Consider the following 20,963-nt stretch of genomic DNA (forward strand, 5'->3'; position numbering starts at 1 on the left):
CTTTGGGTTTATCAAACACTAGATTACTAAAGTCATTTCCTTCTGTGTATTGTGTAACTAATCTATTACACTGATCTGTCACTCTATTTCTTAGTCATTACTAAATTGTTTCCATGATAACAACTTTGTAATATAGTTTAAAATCTGGTTGTGCTAAGCTACCTTCCTTCACATTTTTTTCATTTGGTTCCCTTGATATTCTTGAACTTTTGTACTTTCAGATGAATTTTGTTATTATTTTTTCTAGCTTTATAAAGTAATTTTTGGTAGTTAGATTGGTACAGCACGGAATAAATAAATTTTAAAACCTAGGGAGAATTGTTATTTTTATTGTATTGGCTCAGCCTACCCATGAGCAATTAATATTTCTCCAATTGTCTAGATGTCTTTTTTGTGCGAAACATGTTTTATAATTGTGTTCATATAGTTCCTGGGTTTGTCTTCATAGGTAGACTCCAGAGTGTTTTATATTGTCTGCAGTTATTTTGAATGGAATTTCTCTATCTCTTCCTGCTTGTTTTTGTTGGTAGTATATACAAATGCTGATGATTTATATGGGTTTATTTATGTCCTGTAACTTTTTAAAAGTTGTTTATTCTTTCAACTGCCATTGCTCTCTCCTAATTCTCCTCCTATCTGATTGATTCTTCTCAGTCTCCTTTCCTGACTCAGTCTGACGGTTTATGCAATGTTCAACAACCATAGTCATCTACCTCTTCAAAGAAGCGAAAGATGTACATTTTCTAAAATCTCCTTCAGGGCCAAGCTTGACCATTATAATTACACAGCATTCATTTTCATTTATTTTGTGATTGTTTCTATTTGTGCAGTTAGTTGTAAGTGGGTTATTCCCATTTATCTACCTTGTAATCATTTGCTATACTGGTTTCCTGGTTCTTCTTACTTCTATTTGCAACAGCTCAATAAGTCTTCCTTATTCCATATTCAACATTTCTTATGGCATAAAAATATTCTATTAGTGTAGTGCTTAAGCTGGATCATATCAGTTCATAAGAACTGACTCTTCTATTTTCAATGTAAACACACACACACACATATATATATATATATATACACACACTGAAATAAGTAAATGCTACAAATCAGGGATTTATTTGTTTTGACAATTGTGTAAATTTAAGAAAGTGATGGAGAAATGTTAATAAAGTAGATTAAACTTAAAAGTATGTCATGCATACACCATTCCCCCCTCCAGAGAGCCAACTATTAAACATTTACCAGCACACTTCTGATTGCATCCATATAGTGTATCATTACTTGTTTAGCTATTATTAGTCAATGGAAATTCACATTTTTCTAGTTCTTTGCTACTACCAAAGTGCTGTTTGAGTTATTTTTGTAATATATGTGAGCCTTTCTTTATATCCTTTGACCTCTTTGAGGTAAATGCCTAGGAGTGCCATACCTGGGTTAAAAGGTAGGGGAACTGTAGTTACTTTCTTAGCTTTTCAAATTACTTTTCAGAATGATGGGACCAATTCACACCACTATCAACTGTGGATTACTGTTCATGAGGCCTTTCCTGATCCCCTTACCTGTTGATGTTCTTTCCATCTTGAAATTACTCTGTATACAACACCCCTCTCCCCACCCAGGAGATGAGAAAATGAACTTCCCTTTCTTTTTTGAAAAGGTAGAGGGATATACAGTTGTGGAATACTGCATATACTGTTAAACTTGGCCAATGTGTTGGTTCGTATTACTGAGTTTATCTTCACCTATTTCCCTCATCCTTTTTAATTCTGTTACAAGGGCATGCTCTCTGGTTTAGGGTAAAAGAAGGATTATATGGAAATTACAGGGACAGAAAAATAAAAAAATAGCAATAATATTTAAAATACACTTAGTATTTACCAATGTATATGTTGGAGCCTTCCAAGCCCCTAGAAAATGTAACCTTGAGGATAAGAATTAATTAACTTTTCTTTGTACCCACAGTATTCAGAACAGTGTTTTGCAGATAGCAGGCATCTAACAAACATTTGTTGAATTGAATCAGACCAAAGCAGTATTTTTTATAGATAAGGAAACTAAGGTAGCAGGGAATTAGGAAAACTAGGTCTGTTTTCTAGCTTGCACTAAAAATTGGTGTGGTTTGGGAAAATCTCTCAATCTCTCTCCCTCTCTCTCTCTCCAATATAGCCCTCAGTTTCCCCACCTGTAAAATGTATGGGAGAGGATTAACTGGATGTATCCAGGGCTTTTTCAGCTCTAATTAATTAATCAATCACTTATGTAGGGTCACATGTCCCAGGCTTCTTGACTCATAGTCCACTGTTTCATCTACTACTACTACTACTACTACTTCCCCTCCCCCCTAACAAAACATCAAAATGGACAGCTGCCCCTGGCCACTTGTCACATTATATTTCTGATATAAGACTGAAAGGAATGCAGCCACTGATATGACTAGGAGGGGTTGGTTGGCTACATCAATAGTAGAGACAAAGATTGCAGCCTGCCAACTGAAAGTTCAGAGAGTAGTGTCAACTACAAAACCAACAACTCTCCAGCTGTGTGCAAAGCCAGGGTTTCTCAGATGGAATTTCCATCTAAGGAGAGAGAGAAGGAGGCAGCTGACAGGGGCCAGCTCCCTCATGCTGACTCTCATTTGTTTTCCGTTGCCTTTTGGCCTTTCTCTAGAGTCACATGAGTAACTTAACTCACAATGAGCTGTCACTGATCCTCTCAGCAAGTGGGTGCCAGCTGCACATATGGAGAGTTTAGCTTAATCAGAGCTTCTTGGGATTTCCAAGATCTTTGACAAAGTTCTGGAAATATCCCTTGCTGAATGAGAACAGGTCAGGGACCAAAATACTGACTTCTGGAGCAGGCACTTGTAGACACTTTAATTTCTGGTCCCCAAGCTTTTCAAGGACTATTTGGGCATCAGAGGCACTTATGCCATATCTGAAGATAAAGCTGGTAGATAGTTTATGCATCGGTAGGTCCACACAAACCCATTACACATTTTGAGTATGAGGGAGAGGGCCCTTGCTGTTGGTACCTCCCTGTCCCCAAGTGATATACCTATAGTCTCCCCTCAGACTTAACTCTAGTTTCCTTCATCTTTCTATGGAAACCTAGAAAAAGTAGTCACAACAAAGGTAGGTCCAGAGTTCTTATTCTAAAAGAATAAGCTTCTGGATGAGAAGCAAAGTTAGACTGAGGTCAGTAGAGTTTAACTTAGCAATACTTAAGAACATCTTACAGATTTTTTATCTTCAAAGTGTATTTACCTCTGTGACTCCAACATCATTAATGTCCAGTTTACATTTGAGAAGCCAAGCACAGAGAGATAAAAAGTTTCTGGGGAAGACAGTAGAAGGTTGAACATTATGAAAACAACACCCAGCTTCTCAACCTCGATGACTCTCAAGGTCTGAAATAACTTCAGAGGACACCTAATCTAACTCATACTTTATATTTTTTACATGGAAGTTGTCCTTTTTTAAGGGGGTGAGGGAGGTGGCACAGTAATGTTGGGAGACACAGAAAATAAGCCCATTTCACTTTTGGACAGCTTTAATAAAGAGTCTTTCCTCACACTGAGATGAAATATGACTGCATTTTCCACTTATTGCTTCTATTTCTGTTCTCAGAGGTCAAGAAGAATAAGTTTCATTTCTGACCTATGAAAGCCCTTCAAATAACTGAAAACAGTAACCATCTTCTCTCTTTTCCTCCCCAAATTTTTTACATGGAAACATACTTGCAGGTAGGGAAATCACATTAAGAACGAAGAGCAAGTAATATGGATATATATTTTGTATAACCTTGCGTGTATAATTAACATACTCCTTCCTTTAAATAGGTAGGTAAGGGGCAAGAGAGTTAGGAGAGAATTTGGAATTCAACATTTTTTAAAACAAAAGTTAAATTTTTTTCATATAATTGGGAAATATTTAATGAAATTAATATAAAAATATTTTTTAAATGAAAAGCAAAAAGAAAGGGCAAGCATATGGCCCAGAAGAAACAATATTCTACTTGCCTTAACACAAGTGTCTTATATCAAACAGGATCAAAGAGGGAAATGGCTTGGAGGCATTCTATGAGCAGTTATCACAGGCTGTCTCATTCTCTGCCAACACAAAAGCTAGAAGACCCTCCTAGAAAGGTCTCAGAGCTGGGGAAGAAGACAGACTACTGCCACCTTTCACTGGCATACATTTGATTCATGTCTGCTCTTACCACCTTACCTTTCATTCTCTTCTTTCACTGCAGTAAACTGGGTTGACTGTCGATTGGCTCGGGCCTGTTGATCCTGAGCCTTCTCACTAGCTTCTAGCTCTTGTTCCAATGAAGAGCTGGTGCTGCCTTCTCGACTGACATTGCTACTTCGCCCCGGGCTATTTTCTGTTGAGGCCCTCGGGGATTCTGTATTCTGTTTCAAGGTCTGAAGCTTGGCAAGAGGGATGATGTCACAGTTTTGCGGCCGGTGCCATACAGTTCTCTGAGTGGTGGCATTATAATAGTAGAAACGAGATGTGTTTGGGTCAAAGAGTTCCCACCACTGGTTCTCATTGGTACGCTTAATCCGTACACCAGCAGGTGGGTCCCACACACACTCGCCTGTTATAAGATTGGCATACATGCGCTCTCGTGTTCGAGGCTCGATGATTTCCACCCATTCTAGCCTAAAAAGGGAAACACAGAGAAGAAAACATCTTTTAGGTAATCAGAAGAGAAAGGTAGTCTGAGGAAAAAAGAGGAGGAGGCATGTGTTGGGAAGTCAAACCATGTCTACTACCTTGACCAAAACCTCCCTTTCCTTAGAGTCCAATGGAGACAGCCCAAGTCTCAGAAGCCAAGAGATTTGGGAAGAGAAGTAACCTCCAGATGACTGGACCTGCAGCCATGAGTGAGGGGAGCAATCATTCTGGAGAAGAAGACTCCTTTCCTTACCAACACCAATACCAACTTCGACCAAAGAGGAGGTAAACCTAACAGCTCTAGGAGTGGTAGTACAATCCTGCCTGCAGCCCAGCCCTGCAGCCATCATCCTGGGAAACACCTCCCCTACTTCTACCCTTATCACCCAGAGGTTTATGTCCTAGCACCTGCTTTCTCCAGGAGTTGCAGTCAAAGTCACTGAAAATCCAAAGATGAAAGTTCTAATCTTCAAAATGAAATGATTCAACATCAGAAACTGATGAACTTTAACTTAATTTCAAAGTTAACAGAAATTATTTTCGCTTCTTAACTCCTAAACCCTGACTCCATCCCAATAATGTTCAGCAGTTCCCATTACCTCCATTATCAAATATAAGATCCTATATTTGGCATTCAAAGCCCTTCTCAACCTGGCCCCCTTCTACTTTTTCAATCTTCTTACAATTTTTCTCTTCTATGCATACTATGATACAGCTATGTTGACTTACTATACCTTGCACACAACATAACACAATACACCATCTCTGTCTATTTGTGGTTGCTATATGTGTCCCATGCCTAGAATCCTTCCTCATTTCTGATTCCTAGCTGACTCATGATTTTCTTAGCTTCTACCCCTACCTTCTATAAGAGGCCTTTCCTGCCCTCCCCCAATTCTTCATCTTGTATTGTGAACTTATTTGCACATTGTCTCTCTCATTAAATGGCAGCTTCTTGTGAGCAGGGCCCACGTTTCTGCCCTTCTTATTATCTGTAGCACTCTTTTTTTGGGGGGTGTTGGCGGGGCAATGAGGGTTAAGTGACTAGCCCAAGGTCACACAGTGTCAAGTGTGTGACCAGATTTGAACTCAGATCCTCCTGAATCCAGGACTGGTGCTTTATCCACTGTGCCACCTAGCTGCCCCCTATCTGTAGCACTCCTAACACAAAGGGCTGGTACATGGAAAGTATTTATTACTGACAATGACAAAATGAAAAACAGTCCCCAACCTCAAGGAGGTTACATGGTACTAAGAGAAGAAAAATTTAATGAGGTATAGATGGCCATTTTTAATTTTTTGAAGGACTTCCATTTGAAAGAATGATGAGACTTTATTTTTCTGTTGTTCCAGAAAACAGAAATAGGCATAATGAATGAAAATTACTGAGACAAAGATTTTGGTTCAACATAAAGAACATTTTCCTAAAAAGTAAAGCTGGCCATATTGTTTGAATGCCAAACATACACTTTTCTAAAAGACTATGTTACAGAGAACTCACACTAGGCAAGCGCTCATATGGTGGTCAAAAGGCATACAAGAATACTGTCAAGGTGTCTCTGAAAAACTTTGGAATTGATTGAATGACATGAGAGATAGTGGCAAAGCACTGCCCAGCATGGCATGCCCTTATTAAAGAAGGTGCTGTGCTCTATAAGCAAAACAGAATTGAAATAGCTCAAAAGAAAACGAGATATGCAGAGTTAGAGAATCCACCCCAAATATTCACATGGACTATTTGTGCTGACCTCTGGCAGAGCATTCCAAGCACGTATTGGTCTGATCATCCACAGTCAGACATACTCTAGCTTGATTCTAACACAGTGATGCCATTTTGGTCCTTTTTCAGAACAAAGGACAACAACTATCACTTTGTTGCTTTCCTCTCCTGTGAATTTGAGGTAATTCACTGAGTGACCTTAGTATCCAGTCTCTGTAAAATAAGTTCCAAATAATATGTTTTAAGGGTTCAATCCTGGAAAATCTATCTCTAGATAGATAGATAGAAAGGGGGATTAAGCACTGGGCCTAGAGTCAGAAGGACTTCAGTTCAAATATGTCCTCAGACATTTACTAGCTGTGTGACCCTGGGCAAGTTACTTAACCTCAGTTTGCCAGTTTCTTTATCAGTAAAATGCAGATAATAGTAGCACCAACCTCTCTCAGATTTATTGTGAGGATCATATGAAATAACTGTAAAGTGCTTAGCATAGTGCCTCTAAGTTCTATTTAACTGTTAGTTATTATTATTGTTGTTGTCACCATCATCATCATAATCACCACCACCACCACCACCATCATCATCTTCTTTATGCATAGGTCTGCTTTATTAGGTTAGCATCAAATGATGTCTGGTCTTATCCTCCCCAAAATTATTCCATTAATTCCCATTTTTGTTTCAAAACTATAATTTCATTGGTATAGGGAACCCAATCAGTATAGATAAGCAACTATGTCTATGTAGATAGATAGTCTTAGAGAGTTGTCAGGGATGCCAACAAGCTAAGTGATTTGCTCAAGATCACACAGTATGTGTCAGGTGAACCTGAACTTAAGTTTTTCTGACTTCAAGGCTGGTTCTCAATCCACTAAACCATGCTGCCTCTGTAAGTAGGCTAAGTGGACTAACTAGGCTAAAGAGGTAAACCAAGATTATCATGCTTAGGAAGATCAGACAGCTTACACCTTTGGGGAGAAGGAGGAGGAGGAGGAGAAGTGCAGATTCTGGCTGTGAGCAGCACTGAGCCTTCCTGAACCACAAATTAAACTCCGTCCATATGGGTTTCAGATTTTAGAATGGCCTAAATCATCATCAACTCATCTAATATGGTTACTGGCTTTTATGTCACCTGGAGGATCGATATGTATACATAGTCACTGTTCTGCTTGCTTGCATGGATTTGCTTTGAGCTTTATTAACTTCTGCTATTTGGCTTTGGGCCTCCTTAAGCACAAACATTTCCCCTTTTACATGCTTTGGCATTTCCTGATTGGTTTATCTACTGTCAATCTAGACATACCTTGAACAAGGGACAACTGGTAGCCAACAGCTGCCAAAATAACCCCACAGAGCAGCTGGAGCTTACAGAAGGAACCAGCTGCACAAAGAAATATATTAAATCACTAAGCATGTCAACCTGAGTCCTCAGTAGGAAATATAAATACAATTTAATTCAACAAACATTTATTTTGTATGACCATGAAGCTAAAGGAAACTGACTAATATCAGTCTCCTGCTGAAAGAATATTTGTAAGACACTTATTAAGTCCTATAAACTGATGATGCTCTTGTAAAAATATATTAAATAACAGTCAGATTTTCATCTGTTGATCTCAAAGCACTATATAAGTTTTTATTCTTCATAAAGAAGTATTTTCAATGCTTTAAAAGCCTCTGTTCTAAGGCATCAAAAGCCCTTTACAACAGTTTAACTTGTTCATCCTTCATTATCCTTGTAAAGCAGCAAATACTAATACTATTATATAAAACCTGAATTTGTTATTCATTTGCTATAAGTAACTCAAAGTAGCAGGAACCTAAACTCAGAGATCATTAATTCACACCACTGATCACTGGCAAGACTATGAAGATACCCTAAGGTTCCACACTGCTATCTTAAGCTATGATAGTGATATAATTTTTATAAGTAGAAAGGGATCATAATCAACAATAAACATGTAATGAACATCCACCTTGTATAAAAGATTGTACAAGGTATTAGGATTATTATACACAGGTATAGCCTCTGCCTTCAATGATTTTATGATTTAGTTGGGGATACAGGATGTATATTATCATTTCTATGCAGATGACTCATAGATATCTATCAATCCATCCATCTATCCATATATCTAATCTCCATTTGTCTTTATATTTATCTAGCTCTGGAATCTGTCTCCTGATCTCTAGTTCCATATTATCAATAGACTTAGACCTTCCAAATTGGATATCCCATAGGCATTTCAACATCCAAAAAAAAAAAATCACTATCTTCCCCCATCCAACTTTCTCCTCTTCTGAAGTTCCCTCTTACTGTTAGGTGCACCAACAACTTTCCAGTCACACAGGTTCCCAATGTTAGTATTATCTTTGACGCCTCACTCTTCATCTATATAGTCAATTGCTAAATCCCATTTCTAAATCCACAAAATCTCCCACCACCCTAGACTATTTCAATAGTTTCCTAATTGGTTTCCTTCTCTCATGCCTCTCTCCTCTCCAATCCATCTTCCACACAGCTTCCAAAGTATTAGTCTGAACATGCCCCACCCCATTCCCCCCAAACACACAAATACTCAATAAACCGAACCGACTTTCTATTATTTCTAGGATCGAATATGAATTCTTCTTTTTGGTATTTAAAGCTCTTCATAGCCTGAATCCTTTTTATCTTTCCTATTTACTTCCATCTACTCACCCTATAGTCCAACCATAAGGTTCTCCTTAATGTTACTCACACATAACACTAAATTACACATCCATGCCTTTGCTTTGGCTCCTCCCCAAAGCCTAGAGTGCTCTCCCTCCTCAGTTCAATCTCTTGGAATTTCTTATTTCCTTCAAAGTACCAGCTTCTAGAGGAGGCCTTTTCCAGTCTTCTTAGCTACTAGTATCTTCCCCTTCAAGGTTGCCATAAATGCACTTTATATGTGCCTTGTAACAGGCTATATAATAAAATAATATCAGGTGGTAAGTTTATCTTGACAGAATAATTGTATCTGACACTTACATTATGCTGGAAGGTTTACAAAGTGTTTTATATACATTATCTCACTTGATTTTCACAAAGAGCCCTAGGACATAAGTAGTTCAAGTATTATTAACCCATCATAGAGACAAAGAAACTAAGGCTCAGTTATGGCTGAGTGCAACTTGATCAAGATCATATGGCTAATGAGTGACAGAGCTAAGACTTGAAGCCATGTCTTTTAAGTCTAAGTCCACAGTCTTTCTACTCTATCATGTGGCTTCTTGTGTTTCCCTTCTGTACTGATAAAGTGGTCAGAATATAGAGAGGATACAATGGATTCCTTTAGCAAGTCATTTAATTAATACGCACTATGTACCGAGAGAGAACTGAACTCTTCAACAATTAACATACAGAGTTTAGATAAAAAGTCATATCTACAATCTTATTAGAATGAAAATTTTTAGATGAATAACACTCATGATGGAAACACACACACATAATTATTGTTCAATATATGCCTTCAAAGATGTGACAATTCATTTACTAGCTACTTAGATGCAAGGCAGAGAAGCTTTGCAAAGTTAAAGGAAAAGAAAGAGAGGAAGCAAAGCTGAAAAATGAAGAAAAGTGCTATGATGATTTTTGTCCTTAAAAGAAAGGATTTCTATCCCTTTATATAAAATAATCTACTGTCCAAACAAAGCAGACAGCTAGCACCAAAGAGAACTGGCTAGGCGATCAAGCCATTCCTGAAGACAGGTCTCCCCTTGCAAGGGAAATTTTGATTTGTGGAACTGTGAAATTCTGACACTATAGGAGATGAAGTATATACAAGCAAAATCCCAACTGAAAAAGATAATCCAGGAATTCAATGCAATATTGCTGGCAGGACATTCTTTAAAGTCCAATTAGAAGAAATACAAAAGTGCCAATAGTGAATCCCTTGCTTGGGGCTCCCATCATCCTAGCTCTACCCCTCAAGAGAGAGTGAACAAGCTGACTTCTCTACCATTTCCCAAGCCCACTTTAGCTTGTTTTCCAAATTCTTTATTCAAGATACAACATACAATCCTGAGAACTTGGACTGACTGATCTTAATATCAAAGAATACTTGAAAAAGATGCCCTTGTACTCTTGTTTTCAAACCCAGTTGGGATCTGACTTTTGAACCTCACAACAAAAATGGAATAAATCCTAATTTAGGTACGACCTTAAAATGGGGTCTATGTGTTTAATGGGCGGTAGAGTGACACACACACCTCACCTACACTGTGTGTTGCAAACAAATAGGCTCCAAATCAGCCCAAGCCAGACACAATTCTAGAGTTGGGTTGGGCACAGTCTGACTCTCCTGGGCTACAACCTATGAACCCACACAAAATATAACAGAGACTATCTAGACTTGATTTCAAATTATTTTTCCAGTTATTGAACTACTGTAAATCCAGCTTTATCAAACAATTCTGGAGGGAGAATATTCCTTTTATCCCAACAGAGAATTCCCAGGAAAACAGTCATGAAAGTAGCTCCAAAAGAGTGTACAAAGAATAGTCAAAGCATTACTGAGCATCAAAAAGTCCTTTATTCTATGCTGAGGTTTCTTTCAGAAGGTAGATTCCTTATATTTCCACTTTTCCCTCTGGTTCTAAGATATATGGAATGTTTTCTTTTAAATTTCCCTGAAATATGTATAGGCTTTCAGGTAGTATAATGATTTTTAAATTTAGCTTTCCTCAATTTGTTTTTTAGGTTAGTTGTTTTTCCATATGAGAAAAACTTTTTTAAATTTAATTTTTTCTTACATATAAAAAAAATTAATTCCATTTCAAAAAATTTTGAGTTCCAAATCCTCTTCCTTTCTCCCTCCTCAAAAAGGCAAACAATTTGATATAGATTATACACGGTGAAGACATGCAAAACCTTTCTATATTAGCCATGTTGCAAAAAAAACCCACCCACATTAATCTACCTTTCTATTTCTCAGCCAGTAGCAGATAAGTTTAGAATTAAAAAAAAAAATTTATAAACTAAGTACAGGGGCAGCTAGGTGGCGCAGTGGATAGAGCACTGGCTTTGGATTCAGGAGGACCTGAGTTCAAATCCGACCTCAGACACTTGACACTTACTAGCTGTGTGACCCTGGGCAAGTCATTCAACCCCAATTGCCTCACAAAACAACAACAAAAAACTAAGTACAAAATGAGAACAGAAAAAGTTGCCAAGTAAACAGAGAACACAGGAGAGGATTCAATATATAACAATGAATTTCTATTTCAAGTAAACATATATAATAAACACTACACACTGTTTTCAAATCTGCCCAGCTTTTCTTTGCTTCGTTGTTGGTTTTCTTTTGTTCTCTGCTGTGAACTTTTTACTTTGTTAATACCCCCTCCCCAAAGAAGGCTGCAATTAAGCATGAATATACATAAACATATATAAATATATATATACATATACATATATGTGTGATATACACACATATACATAGGTATGATATATATACATATATCTATATACATACACTTATATACATAAGTATAAGATTATATTATGCTTATTTCCACTCATGTTTCTCTGAAGGTGGATGGCATTTCATCACAAGTCCAAGTCTTTCCATGCCTTTCCAAGTCAAGTATCTCATCATCTCATACTCCACAGCAATATTCCAACCCAATCACATTCTAGCTGGGATATTATCCACAAAAGTTTATTTCCCCATTTTTCAGTACCAGATAGTTTTCTTTTTCTTTTTTGGCGGAGCAATGAGGGTTAAGTGACTTGCCCAGGGTCACACAGCTAGCAAGTGTCAAATGGCTGAGTCAGGATTTGAACTCAGGTCCTCCTGAATCCAGGGCCAGTGTTTTATCCACTGTGCCACCTAGCTGCTCCGAGCAGACAGTTTTGATAATTACTGCTTTATACTATAGTTTAAGATCTGATACTGCCAAAATTCCTTCCTTTACACTGTTTTCATTATTTCCTTTGATATTCTTGACGTTTTGTTCTTCCAAATGAATTTTGTTATCATTTTTTTAAATTCAGTAAAATAATTTTTTGGTAATTTAATTGGGAAGGCATTGAATATGTAAACAAGTTTAGGTAAAATTATCATTTTTATTATACTGGCCCTGCCTCCCCACAAACAATATTTGTCTAATTATGTATAAAAAGGTTTTTTATAATTTTGTTTATATAGTTCCTGGATTTGTTTTTGGCAAGTGTATTCCCAGGTATCAGGGTATTTTTTTTTTACTAACTCTTCTTACAGGGTTTTGTTTGTTATATATAGGAATGCTGATGATTTATGCGGATTACCTTATATTCTGCTACTTTACTAAAATTATTGTTTCAACTAACTTTTTAGTTGAGTCTTTGGTATTATCCAAGTATATCATCATATCATCTGCAAAAAGAGATGGTTTTATTACCTCATTCCCTAGTCTGATTCCATTTCTTTTTCTTCTCTTATTGCTATTACTAGGATTTCCAATGAAAACTGAATATTGGTAATAGCAGGCATTTCCCACCTGACCTTACTAGGAAGCTTCTAGCTTATCCCCATTACAAATAATGCTGGCTGATGGTTTTAGATAAATGCTTTCTATCATTTTAAGGAAAAACCCATCTATATCAATACTCTCAAGTACATGACTTACATGAAATAATGAAGAGTGAAATGAGCAGAACCAAGAGAACAGTATACAGTAACAGCAATATTGTTTTTAAGAACAACATTGAGGAAATAAGTCATTTTAATTACTATAAATATTATATTTCTGTTACTGTGTACAATGGTCTCCCAGTTCTTCACCTATCACTTTATATCAGTTCATATAAGTCTTTCCAGGTTTTTTTTGAAAGCATCTTTGCTCATCATTTCTATTTGGGGGGGGGTGAGGAGTGGAGGTGGGGCAATGAGGGTTAAGTAAATTGCCCAGGGTCACACAGCTAGTAAGTGCCAAGTGTCTGAGGCCATATTTGAACTCAGGTACTTCTGAATTCAGGGCCAGTGCTTTATTCACTGCGCCACCTAGCTGCCCCCTCATCATTTCTTATACAAAAGTATTCCATTACCATCTGGGCATTCCCTTAATTTCCAATTCTTTGCCACTACAAAAAGAGCTATTATAAATGTTTTTTGTACATTTTGTATACATTTGTACCTTTTAAAAATCTCTTTGGAGTATAGACCTAGTAGTGCTATTGCTAAGTCATAGGGTACACACAGCATTATAACACTTTGGACATAGTGCCAAACTGCTTTCTAGATTGGTTGGATCAGTTCACAATTCCACCAGTAGTAGGTTAGAGTCCCAACTTTCCCACATCCTCTACAACATATGTCATTTTCCTTTTCTGTCATATTAGCCAATCTAAAGTGGTACCTCAAAACTTTTTAGATTTGCAATTGTTTAATCAATAGTGATTTAGAGAATTTTTTCATATGACTATAGATAGCTTTGATTTCTTTGGAAAACTGAATGTTTATATACTTTGATATTTATCAATGGGGAAAGAGTTGTGTTCTTACAAATTAGAATCAGTCCTCTATATATTTGAGAAATGAGGCCTTTATCTGAGAAACTTGCTGTAAAAATTCCCCCCCGCCCCCCCCATTCTGTCCTTTCCTTCTAATCTTGGCTGCTTTGATTTTGTTTGTGTAAAACCTTTAAAAATTCAATGTAATCAAAATTAATTCATTTTATATCCTGTAATGTTCTCTATCTCTTGTTTGGTTATAAATTCTTCCATTAGCCATAGATGTGACAGGTAAAACTTTCCATGCTCCCCTAATTTTCTTATGATATCACCCTTTATGTCTAAATCATGAAGCCATTTTTACCTAATTTCTCAGTGTGAGATGCTGCGCTATACCTAGTTTCTGCCAAACTTTTCCAGTTTTCCTTTTCTCAAACAGTGATCACTTGTCCCAAAATCTTGAAACTTTGAGTCTGTCAAACACTTGATTACTAAGGTAATTTCCTACTGTGTATTGTGTACCTAATCTAATAGAGCACTCTATTTCTTAGTCAGAATCAGATCATATTAATGATTACTGCCTTGTAATACAATTTGAGATTTGGTACTGCCAGGCTACCTTCCTTCACATTTTTTTCATTGATTCCCCTGCTATTCTTAACTTTTGTTCTTCTAGATGAATTTTTAAACCTTTTTCTAGCTCTAGAAAATAAATTTGGGTAGTTTCATTGGCATGGCACTACATAAATTAATTTAGGTAGATTTTCATTTTTAAGTTTACCCGTGAACAATTAACATTTCTTCACTTGTTTAGATCTGAATTTATTTGTGTGAAGTGCTTTGTAATTGTGTTTATATAACTCCTGGGTTTGTCTTAACATACTCTTGTATGTATACTCTTGTATACTTGAGAGTCAAGTATTTTATGTGAATATTTCTTATTGTTTGCAATTATTTTAAATGGAATTTCTCTATCTCTTGCTGCTGGGATTTGCTGGTAATATATAGAAATGCTGATGATTTGTGTGGGCTTATTTTATATCCTGCAAATTTTGCTTAATTATTTCCACTAATTTTTTTGTTGATTCTCTAAGATTCACTAAGTATACCATCATATTGTCTGCAAAAAGCTAGTTGTTTCCTCAGTGCCTAGTCTAATTCCTTCAAATTCTTTTTTCTTCTAAAGCTAGCATGTCTGGTACAATATTCAATAATAGTGATGATTATGGAATCATGTTTTTTATTGGTTGATTGATATGGTCAATTGTGCTGATATTTTTCCTAACACTGAACTAGCCCTGCATGCCTGGTGCAAATTCCATCTAGTTATAGTGTATAATCTTGGTGATATATTGTTATAATCTCCTTGCTAGTATTTTTTATTTAAAATTTTTGCATCAATTAGGGAAGTTGGTCTATAGTTTTCTTTTTCTGTTTTGGCTCTTCCTGGTTATGAATCACTGCCATATTTTTGCTATGAAAAGAATTTGGTAGTACGCCTTCTTTGCCATTTTCCCACAGTTTATACAGTAATTGAATTATTCTTTAAATATTTGGTAGAATTCACTTGTGAATGCACCTGGTCCTTGGGATTTTTTTCTTAGGGACCTCATTTATGGCTTATTCAATTTCTTTTTCTAAGATAGGATTATTTAAGTATTCTATTTCCTCTTCTGTTAATCTGGGCAATTTGCATTTTTATAAATATTCATTCATTTAATCTAATTGTTTGATTTATTGACACATAATTAGGAAAAATAGCTCTTAATAATTACTTTAATTTCATCTTTCTCCTATTTTTTCTAGTCTTTTGACTCTGACTTAATATTTCTTATTGTCTCAGGTAGTCATTATCATCTATTTCAGCCATTCTAATTTTTACGGAGTTCATTGCTTTGCAAGATCCTGTAACTCTCATGTCAAGCTGTCAATTCTCTTTCGTAGTTCTCATTTCATAGCTCTCAAAGAGCTCTCATTTAATTAAAAAAAACATTTAAAAACTCTTGATTCATATTTCCTATGAAAAGATAAGTTCTGTTTTGGACCTGTTGAGTTTCAGGTGTTCACAGGACATTCAGTTCAAGAGATTAGAACACATTTATAGAATATTATTGTGCCATGAAAAATTATGACAGAGGAGTTTCAGAGTATCCTGGGTAGCATGAACTGACTTGGAGTGAAGCGACTAGAACCAGTAGAATGATGTGTAGAAGAACAAAGTAAAATAAAACAACTTTGAAAGAAAGAAGAACTCTGATCAAACAACCAAGTCACTACTCAGTGAAGTGAGAGTATAAAGGGAGAAGAGGGTGAAAAGACAAACAGAGCCTTGGCTAAGTGAGTAGAAGTATCCAAGGTTATTGAGTACGGCTTGAAAATTGAGTAAAACTGACAATAAAATTGACTGAGGAATAGTGAAATAGAAAGGAGAACCAGAACAGAGTGGTATCACTCAAACCTATAGAGGAAGATTCTGTACACGAAAAAAAAAATGTTCAATGATGTCAAAGGATGCAGAAAGGTCGAGAAAGATGAGAAGTGAGAAAAGACCATTAGATTTGTCCATTAAGAGCTCAATGGCTACTTTGGAGAAAACAGTTTCAGTTGAATATTGAGTTCAGAAACCAGACCTCAAAGAGTTTAAAAATGAATGAAGAGGTCAGGGGCAAGGTACAGTAGAGAGGCTACAGTGGTTGGGCTGGTGGATTTGTCTTAGCATTGCTGGCTCCTTGGTTTGTTCGCTCCTCTTATGAGCAGGTGGGCTGACTGGGGTGAGGAGGTGCAGCTTCAAGGAATGAGAGGTGGAAATGGATACTCTCTTCAAGAATATCATCACTGTTGACATAGGTGAGTTTATTGTTATAGTTTACAGATAAGAGGTTTTACCCAATGCATGGCCTAACTATTGGTGTAGAATTTAGGGCTCAAATAATAATTCGTTTTTTTTTTAAGTGAGGCAATTTTTGCCTCACTTAACTCATTGGGGTTAAGTGACTTGCCCAGGGTCACACAGCTAGTAAGTGTTAAGTGTCTGAGGCTGGATTTGAACTCAGGTACTCCTGACTCCAGGGCCGGTGCTCTATCCACTGAGCCACCTAGCTGCCCCCTCAAATAATAATTCTTGATGAAAAAGTGATAAAACTTTGGATATGGGATACAGCATGGCAGGAATCCTTCCATTCCATCAGAAAGTCATATAACAAAAGTGCAGCAGGGGCTTTACTTGCTATATATTATAAGGACAGATACACTCAGCCATTTAACAATCTGATTAGAAGAAATGCTCATGAAATACTTGTCAGAATTCTAATATGGTCATTATGCTTATTGAAATTAAAAGTAATTTACAGCCTAAAAGTTGAAAAAGGAGAAGCTTTTGGCTGAGAACATGGATTTATTATATGGAAATTTATGACTAGACTGCTTCTAATGTAGAAGCCGCATTCATTAATACACCAAAATAAATGTGTGAAAAAATACAAGTAGTTTTTGACATTAATAATGAAACAAATGGCATCAAAACTGGTCTCCAGCATGATGACATTAATGCAAAACACGTACACACACACACACACACACACACATGCATACATAAGGACAACGAATTGGTGTAAGCTGCTTGCTGGGCCTGTTTTTACTTTCTAGCTTCCTAAATATGGTCTTCTCTCATGTTCTTTTACCATATCTTCCACCACTCAGCTGAGACATGAAACTACTGTGAAATGGCTTTATATTGCAGAAGACTTTGTCTTTCAGATTCTTGTATATTTCTGAATAATGGTTAATATTCACTTAAAGGCAGATTTTGGAGATTGCATTCATATATATTTGCATTGGATTTCTAGGTCAATTGATGTGATTAGTTTTGTTATATGTTATCATGACCTTGACTACAAATTAAATTACATTTAAATACTACTAAAGTCATCAGAGTATTTTAAATCAGTTTGTATAGAGCTACCACGTACCCAAAGCTACATAATATTTAACATTATAGACATTATATTAGTTTAAGCAGATGTTTCAACACAGGTGAGTGTCAGGGGAACTACTACTCTCACATTTCTAATGGGGAAAAAAAAGTTTTATTCTGTAGCCTTGGATCACATTCTCCAAATCATCTGTTGTCAATTTTTCTAGAAGTATGGGTCTATAAAAACACAACATCCCCACGGCTCCTGCTTCCATCACTCTCTCAGATGAGAATGTTGCTTCATATTTCACTGAAAAAAAATTGAGACCATTTGTCAAGAGCTCCTTTTTCTCCCCTCTTCCTCATGTTACATTACTTAGATGCCTTCTGCCACTATCTTTTCCTATACATCTTTCTCATATGAAGAAGTGGCCCTTCTCCTTGCCAAGGCAAACTCCTCCACATGCAAATGTCGTCCAATTCCATCTCTTAGTCTTCTCCAGTAGATTGTCCCCTCTATCATCCCCAATCTTTCACTAATGTTCAATCTCTTCTCCCTACCTCCCTACTGGATTGCTTTGCTATTGCATAAAACATGCCCAGGTCTCTCCAATCCGCAAAAAACTTGTCCATCACTTCACCTGTCCATCTCTGCTAGATATCATTCTATATTTCTCCTCCCATTTGTGCTTAAACTCTTTGAGAAGGCCAACTACAATAGATGCCCTACTTCCTTTCCTCTGACAGATTAATTCTTTACAGTATGGTTTCTGACCTCATTATTCTAATGAAACTGCTCTCCAAAGTTACCAATGATCTCTTAATCACCGAATCTAATGCCCTTTTCTCAGTCCTTAACCTTTTTTTAAAAAAACTTCTCTACAGCTACTGACACTGTAGCTCACTCTCTTATTATTGATAATCTCTTCTCTCTAGCTTTGAATGACACTATTCTCTCCTGGTTCTTCTCCTACTAGTCTGACCTCTCCTCAATCTTAGCTGGATCTTCATCCAAGTCATGTCACTAACCGTAGGTGTCCCACAGGGTACCAGACATCTTAAATATGCCCCAAAAAGAACTCATTATCTTTCCCTCCAAGCCCCCTCTTCTTTCTAATTCTCCTATTGGCAAGGGCACTACCATCTTCCCAGTCCCTCCCTTACCAGGTTCACAATCTTGACTCCTCACTTTCTTTCACGCTCCTCGCTTGCATACAGACACAGACAGAAGAGTTTGTGGTTGAAGCAGGCTCATGGTGGAGGACTTGAGGAAGAACCTGACCAGGCTGTAACTCTAGGCTAGATGGGCCTTTTCTTAACTTTCTGAACTCCACATGAATACCTGGTACACCTTAATAAATGTTTAATGCCCAAAGACTGGTGCTGTGTGTGTGTAGGCCTCCATCAGTCGCGGACGACCATGGACCAGGGCCTTGAAGAGCCACAGGCCACAGTGTGGCTGTGCAGTCTGATACGGGAGCCGCAGCTCCTGAGTGACTTATAATCAAGTGCTTTGCTACCATAGTGTAAAAATCTAAATGTGTGGTCGCCTTAAATTAGAAGCAAAGACTGGTGCTAAAGCTTCTAATTTAAGGCAACCACACATTTAGATTTTTACACTATGGTAGCAAAGCACTTGATTCACAGTCAAAAGAGATGGATTGTAGTCCCATCTGGACACATTTGAGCTACCTGACCTTGAGTAACATTAGCTGTCTGTTTGAGCCTTATTTTCTGCTGCCATAAAAATGGGAATAATATTTTCCGTCCTCTTCCTTGCAAAACTGCTCTGAATTAAGTCCTCTGAAATTTTAAATTGATATGTTATGTTTAATACTCCCTAAGCATTTATCAAAATCCTACTCATTTTGATGATTATGGGGGCTGTCATTGATAACAATTTCCATTTCTATAATAGTTTAAAGGTTTTGCTCATATCATCTCAAGTAGAGGAAGTACAAGTCTTATCATTTCCATTTTGCAAATAAAGAAACTGAGGCACAAAGAAGGGGAAAGAGTCATAAATCAGGAAAGTGGGAATGCCAGATACAAAGACACATCTTGTAATTCCAAGTATAGTAAGAATTCTTTTCACCAGATGGTGCTTTATCCAACAAATATTTCTACCTAACAAGAAACTCAAGTGTTGGACCCACAGAATAAAAACTTGATATTCTTTTGATATTCCTAGGATATTTCTTAATATATTTGTGAATTATGGGCCAGATGGCCAATCTTCAAAACTGTTTATCATGCTAAATCTCTATGGCCTTACTTCTCCAATATGATACACAAACCTTATGATGCATTATGTTTGTACTTTTGGTTAAAATATCTATGTATTTTTCATATATGTTACATTATATAGAACATATATGTATACACATAGCTAAATATATGTATATATTAAACGGAGTCATTTAAAAACATCCATTCTTTCCATATATACAGATAAATACATATAGATTTATATAGTAATGTGTATTTTGTTGTTCTTCAGTTGTATCCTACTCTTTATGACTCCATTTAGAGTTTTCTTTGCAAAGAAACTGGAGTGGTTTGCTTTTTTCTTCTCCAGCTCATTTACAAATGAGGAACTAAGGCAAACAGGATTAAGTGACTCACCCAGGGTCACACAGCTATTAAGTGTCTGAGGCCAAATTTGAACACATGAAGATGAGTCTTCCTGACTTCAGGCCTAGCATTCTATCCATGTACCAACTAGCTTCCCCTGTACATAGTCAAAACAGTTCATAAAATAAATAATGTTAGGAGTTAGAACAAAATACCAAAATAAAAAAAAAATAAGAAAACAAAATAAAGAACATAGAATATTACACTGTGCCAAGAGCTTTCCAAAATATTATCTCATATGATCCTCTCAACTTGAGGAGGTAGATTCTCTTATTAGCTCCATTTTACAGATAGGAAATTGAGGCAAAAAGGGGCTAAGTGACTTGCCATGGGTCACACAGCTAGTAAGTGTCTGAGATCAGATCTGAAGTCATGTCTTCCTGACTTCAGCCCTAGTACTCTGTCCACTGTGCCAACTCACTGCAATATAGTTTAGCAACAGTGCTTGGTACATATACACTTAATAAATGCTTTTCTCATTCATTCACAAATCCATTCAATCATTCATTGATCTTTGCCAGCAGAATAATAACAGTTTATGAGCAAGTATAAATATAATTGTAGCTC

The 20,963-nt window shown here is 36.7% G+C and overlaps 1 protein-coding gene and 1 pseudogene across 4 annotated transcripts in view; one reads left to right on the plus strand and one right to left on the minus strand.

Moving 5' to 3' along the window:
• The window catches only part of ARHGAP39 (Rho GTPase activating protein 39), a 399,852-nt gene that overhangs the window by 198,730 nt on the left and 180,159 nt on the right, over nucleotides 1-20,963 (minus strand). For all 4 annotated transcript variants that reach the window (XM_043976255.1, XM_043976256.1, XM_043976257.1 and 1 more), the window contains one exon: nucleotides 4,224-4,661. In XM_043976255.1, the coding sequence (XP_043832190.1) occupies nucleotides 4,224-4,661 (438 nt within the window). The remainder of the gene's footprint in view (nucleotides 1-4,223; nucleotides 4,662-20,963) is intronic.
• LOC122736698 lies at nucleotides 4,807-17,623 on the plus strand (annotated as a pseudogene).

Source organism: Dromiciops gliroides, chromosome 1 (assembly GCF_019393635.1).
Source record: "Dromiciops gliroides isolate mDroGli1 chromosome 1, mDroGli1.pri, whole genome shotgun sequence".
In the NCBI taxonomy this organism is placed as follows: Eukaryota; Metazoa; Chordata; class Mammalia; order Microbiotheria; family Microbiotheriidae; genus Dromiciops; species Dromiciops gliroides.